Genomic DNA, 16,171 nt, shown 5'->3' on the forward strand with positions numbered 1-16,171 from the left:
GCCCATGCCCACCTTGAGCCTTCCTGGTTATGGAAGGCACATGAGCGAGCCCCTCCGTGCAGTGACACTGATTTCCCTTATGGTCGCAGACCATCCACTGGTCACCCTTAACGTAGCCCAGGAGGCTGGGGAGCAGCTCAGCCAGGGTGTGTTCTTGGCATGTGTAAGGCCCCGGTTCCATCCCCAGCACCACAGGTCAGTAAAATAGAGCAGCACTGGACTGGATGATTGCTAGGGCTCTTTTGAAGACTAGTGTCCTGTGATTTCGTGACCCGTGCAGAGCCCCCAGTTTGAGATGAGAGGGTGCGGGGCAGTGGGAAATCAGCCTCTTGGTGACATCCAGGACAATGGAGCCTTCCCCCACTCACCTCATACTCCATGAACCTGGCAGAATCATCTAGGATCATCTCCTCTTTCTTGGGAGGGGTATCCCGGGTGGCCAGGGCCAGGCAGCGCAGGGTGTCCCGGCCAGTGCCCCACTCCTTGATGACTGACATGATCTTCTCCTTCACTGGGCCAGTCAGCGGCACCCGGGTGGTGCCAACTCGCACATAGTTACAGCGGTCGATGACGCCCTCAGGGGCACCCTAGGAGACCAGAACAGCATTCAGAGACCACTGCCTGCCCGCCAGGACACAGTGAGAGGGGTTGGGCACAGGAGAGGGTGGCAGGATTAGGAAGAAGAGGGGAGGGAATACATTCCAGTTTCTGACCTTGACAAACATCTTGTTGCCCACAGCAGCCCGGGAAGACTTGGCTGGTGAGCAGTAGACAGACATGGACTTTCTGTCCCGGGAGAACTCCAGGGTGAATTCCTTCTTCATCAGCTGGCGGATCACCTGGGAAAGAGGAGACCAGGCCCCTTAACACAGTTAAAAATGGGTTGGAGGTCACAGTGGACCCCCAGACTAATGCTAAGGCTGATACCTGAAGTACAAATGGAAAGAATTCCAAGGCTAATGCTGCCACAGAGTTACAGTGACTGGTTTAAAGCACAATAGAAACAAGATGGCCTTGTGTGGTATGGTCCAACAGGACTCTGAGAGGTGACAGAAATCGGCAGTCTATACTGTTCAAGCAGGTGAGCCGTGGCCACTGAGCACTGGGAATGAGGTCAATGTGACTGAAGAACTGCACTTTCATCTTTGTTTAATTTAAATTAATTCAAATGTAAACAATTGCATGTATTGTTGGTTAGGCCTCATACCTGGCATGCAGAAAAAGCACTCCTCAAAAACGAGTGAAAGTGGGCTGGGGCTCAGCGGTAGAGCACTCACCTGGCACGTGCGAGGCCCTGGGTTCGACCCTCAGCGCCACATAAAAATAAATAAGCAAAATAAGGGTATTGTGTCCAACTACAACTAAAAAATGAATATTTGATTTAAAAAAATGAATGAAAGCCTTTTTTCACCAAATACACATGGCTACCTCTCCAAAAATAAAAGTCAAAATAACAAAAATTGAAGTAAAAATGAATTTATATTACCATTTGTAAATTTTTGAAATTAATCTTCCCTGGGTGGGTGTGGTGGTGTAACGCCAGTAATCCCAGTGACTTGGGAGACTGAGATGGGGATCACAAGTTCAAGGCCAGCCTGGGTGACTTAGTGAGACCCTGACTCAAAACGTGAGGCTGGGAGAATAACTCAGTGAAAGAGCATGCCTGGGTTCCATCCCATGTACCAAATCATCATCATCATCATCATCATCATCATCATCATCATCATCTTCAATAGACCTAGATTGTTTTTAAAAAATCAGATTAAATAAAATGGCAGTGAGATTTTGCACATGGGGGGAACTTTGCCTAGGAGGCTCAGGTTCCTGGGCTTAGTCTCCAGCACCTCATGAAGAAATGGCAGAAGAAATGTAGGAAGCTGTGTGCAGTGGCACACGCCAGTAATCCCAGCAGCTTGGGAGGCCAAGGCAGGAGGATCACGAGTTCAAAGCCAGCCTCAGCAACTTAGCGAGACCCTAAAAATCTCTAAATAAAATACAAAAAAGGGCTGGGGATGTGGCTCAATGGTCCCTGGGTTCAGTCTCTGGTACAAAAGAGAGAGAGATGTAGGAAAATAACACCTCAAGAGACTCAATATGGAAATTCAGACAATATTAATAGCAAGAGCTCAGAGGGAGTGTAACGGAATTGCCCTTGGTCATCTGGACAAGGATGGTCCTGCCTTATAGGTGCAGTGGCCACAAATGCCCAGTTCTAAATCAGGACCTGAGATCTGATGGGGACGAGTGCTCCTAGACACAAAGGGATCAGGGTTGAAATGGGGGCTGGCCAGGATGGGCCACTGTGGTGTCTGTATCCACCTCTGTCCATTTCAGCTTGGGACATGACTGTAAGATGTGACCTTCCAGGGCACTGTGGCCAGGCAGAAGAAAAACCCATTTAATTGCAGGGACAGTGGGTTCCCCTGCGAGAGCTGGGGTCCCAGCACGGGGTGCAAGGCTCTGCCTGGCCCGGGGCTGCTTGGGGATGTGTGGCATGAAGCGAAGGCCCAGGGAGCGGTGTCCAGACTCACTGAGTTGCAGGCATTGGCCCTCTCCACCTTGGAGAGGCTTCTCACGTCCGTGTTGAACACGTTCATCTTCTCCACCAGCGTGGTGAGCGCCGTCTCTGTGGCCTCCCCCACCTTCTCATAGACACCTTTGGTCTGAGGTGGGCAGAAGAGGAAGAGGAAATGGGTGCCCTTGCCCCCACCATCACACCCACCTTCCACTTGGACGGAGTGAGAGGGAGCCAAGAACTCTTCTCCCTGGAACCCTGGGGCAGTGGCCTCAGCTCCCTGCCCCTTCCTGTGACCCTCCCTCGCGGCCTGCTCAGGAGGCATAGACTCTGAGCCAGCTGGAAGGGAAGAAGGGGCCGCTTTGGGGGTGGGGAGGTTACCTCATTGAAGTCCAAGGATGAGTCATTGCAGAGGGCACAGATGGTGGCCAGCTCCACCAACCCATCATACTGCCCTGCCCGGATTGGCTTATCGTTCTTCATGCTGGCAGCGGGGTGGGGAGGAAGGAGGGAGAGAGACAGTGGAGAAGAACCCGGAGTGAGACGCAGAGAGCAGGGCTCGGGAGATGGCAGTGAACTTGGAGATCAGAGATGGGCTGGGAGGGAGAAGGGGAGGGAAAGGAAGGGAAGAGAGAGAACAGAGGAGGGCCCCTGAGGTGGGGCAGACACGGGCGCTGGGGACTCCTGTGACTTACACCTCTCCCTCGGGAGCATAGGTGGAGCCAGTGATGGAGAACTCGTTTAGCTGGCACAGGTCCCCGTCCACCTTGTCAATGATGAACATCTGCAGGGGAGAAGGACACGCATCCATGTCACCTCTCCCCCTCCTGGAAGGCAGGCATTCACACTGAGGCCCACGCCCCCGAGGTCCAACCCCCTGGACCCCACACTCCGAGCAGACTAAGCAAACTTGGCTTAGCAATCAATCATTCTCCACGTTCTGTCTCCATGGACTTAAAAGTTACTGCAGGCCACGTCGGGGCTAAAGAAGATCAGTTAATAAAACGGGACAGTCCGGGAAGGTATGGTGTGGACTGCAGCGAATCCACCCTTGAGCACCTTGCCCACCTACAGTTTGAGTCCCTTTTGGCCAGATCTCCCAGTTTTGCGGGAAGAGCTAGAAAGGTTACTTTTCTATGCAATCTCATCTCTTCAAATGTCAGCAATTAATTTGTTTTTATGAAAGAGGACAGGAGCCAAGGTACACAAGCCTGTGGCCTGGCTTTGAAGCCTGTGCATTAGAGGGATGAGGAGGAATGACTTCCAGAGGGCAGCAGCCCAGGGATCCCACACACGCTCCAGGGGGACTGGGTTTCTCACTCCTAAGAAGAAAAATGCTCTCCCAGGTTCCTGGGAAACTCTGGTTAGACAAAGTGGAATCCATCATTTCTACAGCTGGCCTCTCCAACGCTTTCGGATGCTAAGAGGGCTCTTGTGGGTCTCCACAAGGGGCCAAGGGCACAGCCTTTCTTGCCCTGATCTGACCACATAGTCCTCGCTCCTCAAAGCAGGTACCTTCCCCACCCCACCCCCACCCCCGTTCTGGGGATCAAACCCAGGGCTTGGCGCATGCTAAGCATGCCCTCTGCTACTGAGCTAAATCCCCGCTCTATAGAGCAGCAATTTCTATGTCAAGAACAGACAATCCCACAGAGCTCTGTTCAGGGCAGGGATTCTTTACCTAGGGTCCATAGTCAACCTCTCAGTCTGTGAACTTACTCAGAAAAAAAAAATTACATCTTTTATTTTGTCTCTGACATATAGCATTTCCTTTCAGTTTGAGGTTGGTAGGCTACATTAGAATTAGTAAAACCTAGCTGGGTACGGGGGGCACAGGCCTGTAAGCCCAGCAGTTCACAAGGCTGAGGCAGGAGAATCCTGAGTTCAAAGCCAGCCTCAGCAAAAGCGAGGCACTAAGCCACTCAGTGAGACCCTGTCTCTAAATAAAATACAAAATAGGGCTGGGGATGTGGTTCAGTGGTTGACTGACCTTGAGTTCAATTCCTGGTATGCCTCCCGCAAAAAAAAAAAAAGAATTAATAAAATCTGTGACTTTGATCTGGATGTGGTCCCAGCTACTTGGGAGGCTGAGGTTGAGCCCAGGAGTTCAAGACAAGCCACAGCATTACAGAGACCCGTCTCAAAGAACAAACCAAAAAGCCCCAAAACTAAACTTTCAACTTTGTCATAAATATAATCAGAGCTGGGGCTGGGGTTATGGCTCAGCGGTAGAGCGCTTGTGCAAGGCCTCACATGTGCAAGGCCCTGGGTTCGATCCTCAGCACCACATAAAAATAAATAAATAAAGTTATATATATGTATATATAAAATGTCAGTCTGCTGGTCTTCAAGGAATAGTATTTAAAATATATATATAATCAGAGCTGCTTCCTGTCACTTTACCTTTGCTGTGGATCTCTCAAAAGAGCATAGTCACCACTTCAACATTGTTATAATTTTTAAACCTGCTGCCAGAACTCACTATTTAAATGCATTAATAAATAAACACATGTTACCAAATTACATGTTTTTAAAATATTTTGAAGAGGCTGAGGAGGGAGGATTTCAAGTTCAAGGCCAGCCTGAGCAATTTAGTGAGAACCTGTTTCAAAATAGAAAGGGCTGGGGCTGGGGATGTGGCTCAAGCGGTAGCGCGCTCGCCTGGAATGCGTGCGGCCCGGGTTCGATTCTCAGCACCACATACAAACAAAGATGTTGTGTCCGCCAAAAACTAAAGAATAAATATTAAAAATTAAAAAAAAAAATAGAAAGGGCTGGGGGTGTAGTTCATGGTAAAGCATCCCTGGGCTCAATCTCCAGTACCTGCCCCCAAATATATATATATATATATATATATATACCTGTAGATAGATAACTGTATTTCAATCATTAGTTACTTCTGTAATTCTAGGTATTTGTTCTGTTTCTTTTCTTTCTTTTTTAAGTTTTTGTACGGGCAATTGAACCCAGGGGTGCTTTACCACTGAGCCACATCCGTAGCCCTTTTTATTTTTTATTTTGAAACAGGATCTTGCTAAATTGCTGAAAGCCTTGCTAAGTTGCTGAGGCTGGCCTCAAACTTATGATCCTCCTGCCTTGGCCTCCCATGCTGCTGGGATTACAGGCATGCTCCACCATACCTAGCTGTTTTTTTTTTTTTTCCTACTTCTAAAACAGAATCCTGTGTACTTTGTTTTACACATTGAAAATTTTACACTGAGGAGAAGTTCGGGGTTGTATCTCAGTGATAGAATGCTTGCCTAGTAACCATGAGACCCTGGCTTCAATTCCCAGCATTATAAAAGAAAAAGCTGGGTGCAGTGGCGCATGCCTGTAATCCCAGTGGCTTATGAGGCTGAGGCAGAAGGATCACAGTTCAAAGCCAGCCTCAGCAACAGCGAGGCGCTAAGCGACTCAGTGAGACCTTGTCTCTAAATAAAATACAAAATAGGGCTGGGATGTGATTTAGTGGTTGAGTGTCCCTGAGTTCAATACCTGGTAGCCCCCACAAAAAAAGAAAAAAATTCATTATATATACAAACCTACACATTATACTGAGAAGAGGTCCAAAGCCAAGGGGCAGTTGGACCTCTTCTCAGTATAATATGTATGTTTGTGTATATAATATATTATATGCACAGAAAAGATTAAGAATTCTCGGTTTAAGCCAGGTCACGGTGGCACACGCCTGTAATCCCAGCAGCTCGGGAGGCTGAGGCAGGGGGACTGAGAGTTCAAAGCCAGCCTCAGCAATTTAGCAAGACCCTAAGCAACTCAGCGAGACCTTATCTCTAATAAAATACAACAAGGAGCTGGGGGCTGGGTTGTAGCTCAGTGGTAGAGGCTCGCCTCTCATGCATGAGGCCCTGGGTGCAATCCTCAATACCGCATAAAAATAAATAAATAAATAAATAAAAATAAATAAAGATATTATGTCCATCTACAGCTAAAAAATTTTCAAAAAAAATGAAAACAGAAAGATGTTGGGGATGTAGCTCGGTAGTTAAGTGCCCCTCAGTTCAATCCCTAGTACAAAAAAAAAAAAAAATCTCATTTCACAAATGCTGCTCAGGAGCTGGGGATGTGGCTTGGGGGGTGGAGTGCTTCTCCAGCACCCTGGGTTTGACCCTAGTAACCACAAAAAGGAAGGAAGGAAGGAAAGAAGACAGGGAAGGAAATGCTGTCCAGGACGGGCGCGGCTGGGCCTGCTGGGGGCGGCCGTGACCCGAGCTCTCTGGAGGCAGGTACTGCGCAGGAAGGAGCTGCACAGACTTGGGTCTGGCCCTCAGATCTGCTGCCCGTCTTTTTGAGATGGGGTCTTGCTATGTCGCCCAGGCTGGCCTCAAACTCCTGGCCTCAGGGACTCTCCTGCCTCAGCCTCCTGAGCGGCAGGGACGACAGTACGCAGCTGTGCCACCCGTTACCTGTGCATCTTTCAGCCAGCCACTCACTCCCAGAGCCTCAGTTTCCTCCTCTGAAAAACTGCATGACTGAGCCCTTCCCCTGGAGGGGCTGTCACAGAGGATGCGAGGACACGCAGCCGTGACTGGCAGGGGATGGTGGCCCCAGCGAGCTGGCTGACTAGTCCCTTTCAGAGCTGGCGGGATGGCCCTCTCTACCCTTTGAGCATATTCCAGGCCAGGCAGAGAAGCTGCCAGCAAAGAAGGGATCACCCCATGTTTGGAGGGCTCATTTCACCCCCAAAACAGGCTTCTCTTCTGCCCACACTGCTCCTAACCTTGCAGACAGACATCTGGTTGGTGGTGAGGGTGCCGGTCTTGTCGGAGCAGATGACAGAGGTGCAGCCCAGGGTCTCTACGGAGGGCAAGCTCCTCACAATGGCATTCTTCTTTGCCATCCGACGAGTACCCAAGGCCAGGCAGGTGGTGATGACGGCAGGAAGACCTGTCGGGGGAGGGGGGGTGCAGGGTCAGTGCCGGGCAGGAGGGAGACCTGATGTGGTCAGCTAAGTACCTACTGACCCCAAAGCAATCAGCTTTGTATTTATTTTTTTTGTGGTACACAGGGACTGAACCCAGAAGCTCTTAACCACTGAACCACATCCCAGCCCTTTCCTTTTTTTATTTTGAGACAGGGTGTCGCTAAGTTGCTGAGGCTGGCCTTGAACTTTCCATCCTCCTGCATCAGCCACCTGAGTCGCTGGGATGACAGGCATGTGGCACCACAACCAATAAGATACCAACTTTTAACCCCCGGGACTGTCACTGTTTACTTTATTGTGCAAAAGAGTCTTTGCCACTGATATTAGGAAATGGAAGGAGAGAGAAAGGCTGCGCCATACCTTCTGGGATCGCAGCCACAGCCAGGGCCACGGCAATCTTAAAGTAGTAGATGGCACCACGGAACCAGGATCCCCCGTGGACGGGATCATTGAAATGGCCAATGTTGATGAGCCACACAGCCACGCAGATGAGGGAGATGACTTTAGACAATTGCTCTCCAAATTCATCGAGCTTCTGCTGCAGTGGGGTCTTGTCTTGTTCCGTAGCCGCCATTTGGTCTCGGATCTTCCCAATCTCAGTGCTCACACCAGTCGTGGCCACGATGCCCAAGGCCTTGCCGGCAGCAATGTTGGTGCCCTGGGTAGGTGAAGAAGAAGCGACAGGTGATCTTCATGCCACCTCTGCCCAGGTAGAGGGCTTCAGCTCTTCTCAGGCCACCACGTTTCTCTCCCAAACCAGGCCCTCGGCTTGAGGGCATGACAGCTGGCCTTGGATTGCTCACCGAGAAAAGCATGTTCTTCTTGTCCTGGTTGACAGCTCGGGGGTCAGGGACGGGTTCTGTGTGCTTGATGACAGATACGGACTCGCCTGTAGAGAAGGGGCCAAGGGGACATTGAGATGACAGTATGTTCTTCTCCTTGACCTCCTGTCCCTAAGTCCCTCCCTGCTCAGAAGGACAAGGTTGCCAGGACCAGGCAGCCTTCCTGGAGGGAGTCTGGCCTCTGGAACAAGCTGGGCAGGGCCAACGGAACTCCATGGCGCTTAGAGGAAAAGGGCTTTGACCTGACTCGGATCAGTTAACCACCTGCTCCCTGAAATGCAGACAAGATGGGGTACACTTGAGACAAATCAAATGAGCTGGTAAATGTGGAGGGCGCTGTACCGTAGAGCAGGCTCCTGGGAGGAGGGCCTGTCCCCGACTGGGATATGGCCTCCTCCTCCCTAATGGCAGGGGCTCAGGCATCTTTGCCTTCTTGGGCCTTGGGGGATGTCCACGGTCCCCTCTCCCCCGAGTAAAGGGAGAAGCAGCCAGGGTTTGAAGAGCATCTGAACCCTCCACCTTGTCGCAGAATCTTATGGCTTCTCACTTGGGCACTTTTGAGCTTCTAGAGGAGACAGGACAGTTCTTGGGTATGTGTGTCCCTATGCCTGTGTGGAAGGGGGGGGGTTGAAGGCCATATGGGGAGTGGGCACGAACATCCAGCTCTCCCCCATGACCCCTGTGGAAGAGCGAAGGCCGAGCCGTGCTGTCCTCACTCTGGCCAGCCAGGAGGAGGCCTGTCGCTGGCTGTTCTACTTTGTCCACCTGGAACCTCGTCCCTGCCACCCAGCTTCTCCCTCAGTGCGTCCTCCCACCCCAGCCAGCGGACCTGTCAGGATGGACTGGTCGACCCGGAGGGTGGTGGATTTGATGGAGAGGATGCGGATGTCTGCGGGGACTTTGTCCCCCACTGTGGAGAGATTAGAGAACAGTGAGATCAGTTGGGAATGGAGTTGTGTTCCCTCCTAAGAAAACCCCAGTCCATGTTTGACTCTTCACCTCACCCATCCTCAGGTCTGGGTAGCCACCCCGGGCTTTCCTCAGGCCCTTGGCATATGCTCCTGCCACCTCAGCAAGCACACCCCTCCCACCGTATGGCACCATTCCTTCTGCCCCCTCCTTGTTGAATGCTTTTCTTCCCACTAGCTCGAGCCTGGGAAGGGAAGGCCTGGTGTATTTCCTGGCACATAGTATATGTTCATTAAAACAACCAAGGGGGAAATCAGGGACAATGCAGCTAAAGCTGGATGGAGAGGGAGACAAGGGTGAGAAAGCTGAGGAGGGCAAGGAAAGAAGGTAACTCAGAGAACAGGCTGCGTTGGAGAGAAGTAGCACCAGGCAAGACAGGAAGTGGACAGTCAGGGAAGGCAGGAAGAAGTCTAGAGTTGAGAATATCAAGGTCAAACTGGAGAAAAAGTGGAGTGTGAAGCAGGAGAAGAGTGCCCACGAGGGAGGTCAAAGGAGGATGTGGGAGGAAAGGAAGGGGCACCCGTGGTCACAGAGGAGATCACACATCAGAACCTGGCAGCCAGGCCTGAGCCTCTGAGGGCATGTGGGAGCCAGGGGTGAGCCAGTTGAGGGGAGAGGAGGACAGTCTGCAGGAAACAAGGTTCAGGGTCGTGGGCAAACCCACAGGAGAGCCAAGAAGGCTGTGGCGGGTGAAGGAGGTGCCCAGGTCGGAGGCCCCCACACCAAGAGCACCTGGGAGGAGCCGAGAGGCAGATGCCCCACAGACTCAGAGACCTTTGCGGGAGGCTGAACAGTTCCCAGGGCCTCTGTCTAATTCCACCCTGGTCCCGCAGATGGCACAGGGGACAGGGTTCACTGTCTCTCCTTCCCTCAGTTTCTAAGGTCCCTTTTCCTGGGCCAGAGGAAGCAGACGGAGGAGGGAGGCGGTCAGTGATGGAGTCTGACACCCTGTCACCCAAGCCCCGGTGATATTTATAGATATCCATGGCGCTGACTCCAAACTGTCACCGGGGCAGGACAGCATCGGGGTCCTCGGCCTGCCTGCCCTCCTCCCTGTGTTTCCCGTGGTGGTGACATGGGTGTCTGGTGAAGGGAAGGAGGCCTAGAAAGATACCTTCCCCATGCCAGGGGCCTGGAGACGCGGGAAGGCCTGCGCAGGGCAAATATAAAAACCGCTGAAGGGGGCAGAATCCCAGTAATCTTAGCCACCCGGCCCCCACCCCTCCCTGGGAAGGCATTAAGTGTCCCTTGCTGGGGGCGGGGCCCTCCTTGAGCTCCCCTCCTCCCAGGTCCCGTGCTCTGAGCTGGGACCAGAGTTTCCCTTACATGGTCGGGGGCTTGATCCTTGGCTCCCCTCCTCCCTTCTACCCTCGCTCCTTCCCCTTTGAGAGGCCTCAAGGGCACGGGGAGGTCAAGACTGAAAGCTGACCAAGCTTGGGGGTGGGTGGAAGGAGAGGGAAGCCAGGCCCCACGAGGGGGTGGAGACGGGGCCGTTGGCAGAGACTGGGTTCCACCTGTCGCTTGCAGTGCTGGGGGAGAGGAGGGGGAGCAGGGGGTCTGCCTGCAGACTCAGGGACAGGACTGGCTGTTCCTGCGGAGGCTCTGACGAGAGACTGCTGTGACTGGAATGTCCCGGGGTGACCTCTTAAGGAGTCTGGGAAGGAGAAGCCACCCCCACCTTCTTCTTGGCCTCAGACCCAAGACCTCCCATCCTGGACCACTCATTCCCATCACTCACCGGCCACCTCCACAATGTCCCCGGGGACAATGTCCCGAGCCTTGATCCTTTGCACTGACTTGCGGTCAGCCCGGTAGACCTTCCCCATCTCGGGTTCATATTCCTTCAGCGCCTCAATGGCGTTCTCTGCATTTCGCTCCTGAGGGACACAGGTGGAGGAGGACAGGGTCACCAGAGGGAAGAGGAGAGTAGGGAGGGAGGGGACTGGTCTAGGAGGATTGTGGGTCACGGGTGAGGGGTGCAGAGATGGAGGAGCAGGGACCCAGATTCTAGGGGACTTAAGACCATCATAGGCAGAGATATGTAGTTCCAGCTGGGCGCAGCGAGTAGACAAAACCCCACAGGGGTGTGTGTTGTGTGTGTGTGTGTGTGTGTGTGTGTGTTAAGAAAGCTGTCACCTATGGCTAAAAACAGGGAAGAGAGTTTGGAGCAGAGAAAAGAAAAAAAAGAAAAGAAAAACAAGAAGCAGAGACAAGGTCAGTAGAGGTGGTGAGATAAGAGGAGAAGGAAACCAAACTAGACCACTGAGCTCCTACTGTGCACCAGGCGCTTTCACGCTCATCGTGTTCAATTCCACCACAATCCTGAGGGACAGGATTATTGGCCCTATCTTACAGATGAGGAAACTGACTCAGAGATATGAAGGAACTTGCTCAGGGTCATACAATGAACAAGTGACAGTGGATCTCAATTTTTTCCAACACTCCATCCTATTTACAATCTAGGTGAGAGGACCACAGGAACAGGGAGACCCAGGGGAAGCCAAGGAGGAGGAGGAGACTGGAGGGAGGGTGGGCCTCATGATGGGTGTCAGGACTCAGAGGAAAGGGGAGGGGTCAATGCTAACCTGCCAAACCCCGACGATGGCATTGGCAATGAGGATCAAGAGGATGACAAAGGGTTCAACAAAGGCAGTGATGGTCTCTTCACCTTCCTCAAACCAGGCCAGCACCTGGGGAGCAGGACAAGGGAGAATAACAGATAATAAAGACCTCCCCCCAACCTGGGCAAAGAAAGGAAGTGCAAGGGTTCCAGGTACCACTGCAGAGGTCCCTGTGCAGGAACTTATGGGGCATATGGGGACTGCAGACCCACGTCTGTGGGAAGTTCTACCTACTCAGAGCATCAGCAATGGCCATGCAGTGATTCAGAGCGAATAGGCCAGCACAGACATGCACAATTTCAGGATTAGCTGGGAGTGCTTTCAGGTTTCCCTCACTGAATTGTTGGCTTGGGAGTAAAGCTCAGGGGACACCCAGGCCAACTACCCCCACAGCCACATCCATCCCAGGGGAGCCAAAACCCATAGGAAAAACCCTGTGGTCCTCAGAGGCAGGCGCCCAGCCCACCCGCAGCCCTCCCCCACAGGCGAGGTAAGGAAGCTCCAATTTCACGAGGGAGCAGGAGGGGGGATAGTGTTACCCGCCTCCTGTACACACCCCGCCCCAGCTGTTGCCACTGCCAGGCAACAGCCACAGGCAAATGTCAAGGAGCAAATCTGAGAAGGGAGGCCCTGCCAGCTTGCGCTCTGGGGCGGTAGGGCCTCCATTAAGGAGACCAATGGACAGGGAGGCTTCTAAGCCTCCAGAACCTTATCATCTAGCAGGACTAAGAAGTCAAAGAAAGTCCGAAATACAGGGTGGCCTGCTGGGATGGTGTCTGCGGAGGAGCCACCTGCAGGGTCCGTGGACACTGGAGGAGAACCCTCAGGGCAGGAGAGGTGGCAGGGGTCTGAAGAGGGGTGGGGTAGCCCTGAGGCTGTGAGGGGCCTGGGGCGGGGGAGAAGGGGTAGGGGTGTCAGCCTGGGTGTGTGAGGAGGATCCCCAGGTTCCAGCCCTGTGGGGGTTGGGGTGGGGGTGACTCGTAGAGACAGATGAGGAGTTGGGGCGTTGGGGGCGCATTTGGGGCCACCCTCGCACCAGCAGCGTTTTCCCGCTTCTCTGAGCCGAGTCTTTCCCTTGACCAATCAGCGTTAGAGAACGGGGAGGGCGGGGCAGGGGCGTCGGGGTGCTTGGTGATTGGTGGAGCGGAGTGGCCCGGGGCATGCCGGGAGTGGTCATGGCCCAGGAGCCTCAGCGCGCGGGCGTCTGAGCCCCGAGTGCAGCGCTAGCGGGGTAACCCGAGCCCTCGAAGCCCTTGAAGCTCCCAGGGTGGCTTAACTTCAGTGTTTTGGCTGAGAACAGGCTTACAGCTTAAAATAAAACCTGCCTGCGGGGTGCGGGGGAGGACGGAGGGCGCGAATCAGCACCCAGCCCCCCCAACTCTGGTCTGGAAAATAAGGATGCTCAGGGCTTGGACTAGAGGATCCGCGACCGGGAGCCTTGCTAACCTCCGCCGCGAGCAGACTCCTGATCCCCCATCACACCCCAGCCAGCCCCCAGATGCCCTCCTACACTTACAAAGGAGATGCAGGCGGCCAGCAGAAGGATCCGCACCAGGAGGTCTTCAAACTGCTCTATCACCAACTCCCACAGGGACTTCCCTGGGAGGGGGGAAGGGAGAGGCAAGAGGAAGGGTCCCCCGGGTTAAGATCCAAAGGATGGAACTCTGGGACTTTGCATATAGGCTGAGGTCCAGGGAGTGTAGTGTCCCGAATCCCTAGGATGATGGGCAGGCGGCTTGTATGAGAGAATGGCAGAGGGAGCTGCCCGGAGTCCAAAAGGCAGGCTCCTCAAGATAGTGGGCAGTTATTCAAGGGTGGGACGCCTCAAGGAGAAAGTACCTGGAGACTTCTGCCTTGGGTACTGCAATGTCTGGGAAGGGGATCTTTGCTTTTTGGAAAGGAGTGTGAGGTCTGTATGGCAGGGAGAAGGCTGGGTCATTTATGAGGGCTCAGGGCTTCCAGTACTTACCTTCCTCTGCAGGGAGCTCTATGCAGGGAAAAAGGAGAAAAGGACATGTTCATTTGGGGTTCAGCCTCATGGCCCCCACGCCCAAGAGTTTGTGGCTAAGGCCACCAACAGGGCACCTGAGGTTCACAAGGTCATCCCGTAAAACCTCCCCAAACTCCACATCTCAGACCCAGTTTGCTCAGTATCTCCCTGCTGCAACCATAAGACCATAGTCCCTAGGATACTCTAGAGGAGCAGCTCCGGGTATGCATGTGGGTGCTACCAGTCTGTCTTCCAAGGGACACTTACCATTGGGGCCGTATTTCTCCAGATGCCGCTTAACTTGGTCCGGGGTAAGGCCTGTGGTCTCGCTCACCCCAAAATAGGCCAAACATTCCTCTGTGCTCTTGGCATGCGCAGCCTCCATTGTGCTCCCTTCTTGGGGGCCAGGGGGCGGTGTGTTCCTTCCTGGGGGCTCTCAGGCTTGGGGGCCTTCCTCAGTGTTTCTACCTGCCTATAGTCTGGGTTTCTTCCTTTTTCTCGCCTGGCCCCCCCAGGTTTTCCTTCCCTCCACGAAGCTCTGACCCCCGTCCCACTTGCGGCAGCCGGCCACCCCCCCAGCCCCCAGCTGGTCCTTATGAGAGAGTGGGGGGGGCCAGGCTCCCCCCTCCCCCAGATCAGGGATTGGCTGGCTGCGACTCCAGCAGGAGGGGTCAGAAGAGAGAGATATTTCTGCTGACAGAGGGGAACAGTGGGGCTGCAGCCTGAGATGTCACTCATGAAGGAAGCAAAGGTGGCCCTGGCCCTTGGGGGGGGGGGCAAGGATAGACTTCATTATCTTCTGCTACTGACCCCACCCCCAATGGCCTCAACTTCCCCTGATAACTGAATTTCCAGTCCCAGACTCATCCCCCCAGTTCTTCCCGTAGGTCCTCTTCCACTCTGGGGCCTGGTCCTTTGTTTCAGTCACACCCTCTTTCCATCTCAGTCTTATCTACCCTGAACCCAGTTTCCAGTGCCTGCCTCTGTCTCACCTAGTGTGCTGTGGGAGTAGTAAAGATACTCCAAGCCTTCAGGGGACCAAAGCAGGGAAGAACATCTTTTGGGGACCAGAGGAAGTAGTTCTAGAGGGACAAGGGGAAGTAGGGAGGGGAGAGGGTCAAGGGGACAAGGCTGAAGATGGTAACCCTACCCTAGGGAGGGGTTGCTGCAGCCATCAACAAGGGATTTAGTGTCCAGGGCCTGGTGAGCAAAGCCAGCACTGCCTGTCTCTCCCCTAAACCGCCTCCCCCCATCGCTCAAGCTCAGCCTCTGGGAACACAGCCTTCAGTGCCCCCCCATCCCTGACAGGGAATCCTGACAGGAAAATGGGACACTCAGGCAGCCAGGTAACCCAAGAGGCTACAGAATGTGCTGATGGCAGAGGGGGAGGGATAACTGTTTCAGGATGGGGGCGGGGGTCACCCCAAGTCATGGAATGAGTGTCGCTTCATTTCCCACTGTGCTCGCTCTGACCCAGGGGGGTTATATGGTAGACCCCAAAGCATGTCGTCATCACTGTACTCTGGCACAGATCCCTCAACACCCTTGAGAGGGAATGAGGATCAGACCCAGGCTGTGCGCAGGGGCTGGGCCTGCCCCACTGACAGGCACCCGGGAAGCTGGATAGAGCAGAGGAAGGAATAGGGAGGGGGCGGACTTGGGGAACAGGTCTGGGAGACAGGAGGAAAGGACAGAGCTGGGAAAGACGGAGCGGAAAGATGGGAAGTGTGAGAAGCAGTGGGGAAAAGGGACAGCGGGAGCTGGCTAGTGGCCGCCAGGTGGGCGGGGACCCCAGGGTTGGGTGCAAAGCCACAAGTTGTTGCTGAGCGGCTGGCCTTGGTGTCAGCTTCCTGAGAGGAGCAGCTGCTCTGAGCCGCCCTTCCCCACCCTGCGTCTTTTGGTTTCCACCAAGGCAGCTGCTGGAGAAGCAGACAGGGTACCAGGGCGCATGTGGGCAGGGGAGGGAAGCCAGCAGAGGTTCATGAGAGCAGTGTGAAAGGTGGGTGACAGCAAGCAGCCCAGTGACCCTGGGCTCAAGTCCTTCTGCCTGGGCCTCAGTTTCCTGCTGTGAACAAGGAATGTACAGATGACTGAAAAGTTTTTATTATTATTAATTAATTTGATACTGGGGATTTAATCCAGGGGTGCTTTACCATTGGTCACATCTCCAGTCCATTTTTGTTTTTTTATTTTGAGATAGGATCTCATTAAATTGCTGAGCCTGGCCTCGAACTTGCAATCCTGCCTCAGCCTCCCGAATCACTGGGACTGAGATTGCAGGCTGTGCTACCA

General features: G+C 53.6%; 1 protein-coding gene across 1 annotated transcript in view; it reads right to left on the bottom strand.

The window, feature by feature from the left end:
- The window catches only part of Atp2a1 (ATPase sarcoplasmic/endoplasmic reticulum Ca2+ transporting 1), a 17,800-nt gene extending 3,329 nt beyond the window's left edge, over nt 1-14,471 (bottom strand). Inside the window, 14 exon segments of the mRNA XM_076840372.2 lie at nt 369-587; nt 714-839; nt 2,532-2,663; nt 2,897-2,999; nt 3,211-3,299; nt 7,254-7,420; nt 7,818-8,115; nt 8,261-8,346; nt 9,129-9,209; nt 11,007-11,145; nt 11,854-11,958; nt 13,406-13,488; nt 13,859-13,876; nt 14,147-14,471. Of these exon segments, the coding sequence (XP_076696487.2) occupies nt 369-587; nt 714-839; nt 2,532-2,663; nt 2,897-2,999; nt 3,211-3,299; nt 7,254-7,420; nt 7,818-8,115; nt 8,261-8,346; nt 9,129-9,209; nt 11,007-11,145; nt 11,854-11,958; nt 13,406-13,488; nt 13,859-13,876; nt 14,147-14,264 (1,764 nt within the window). The 5' untranslated portion in view covers nt 14,265-14,471.
- Nucleotides 14,472-16,171: the final 1,700 nt, after the last annotated feature.

The sequence above is a fragment of the Callospermophilus lateralis genome, chromosome 19 (genome assembly GCF_048772815.1).
Source record: "Callospermophilus lateralis isolate mCalLat2 chromosome 19, mCalLat2.hap1, whole genome shotgun sequence".
Lineage (NCBI taxonomy): Eukaryota > Metazoa > Chordata > Mammalia > Rodentia > Sciuridae > Callospermophilus > Callospermophilus lateralis.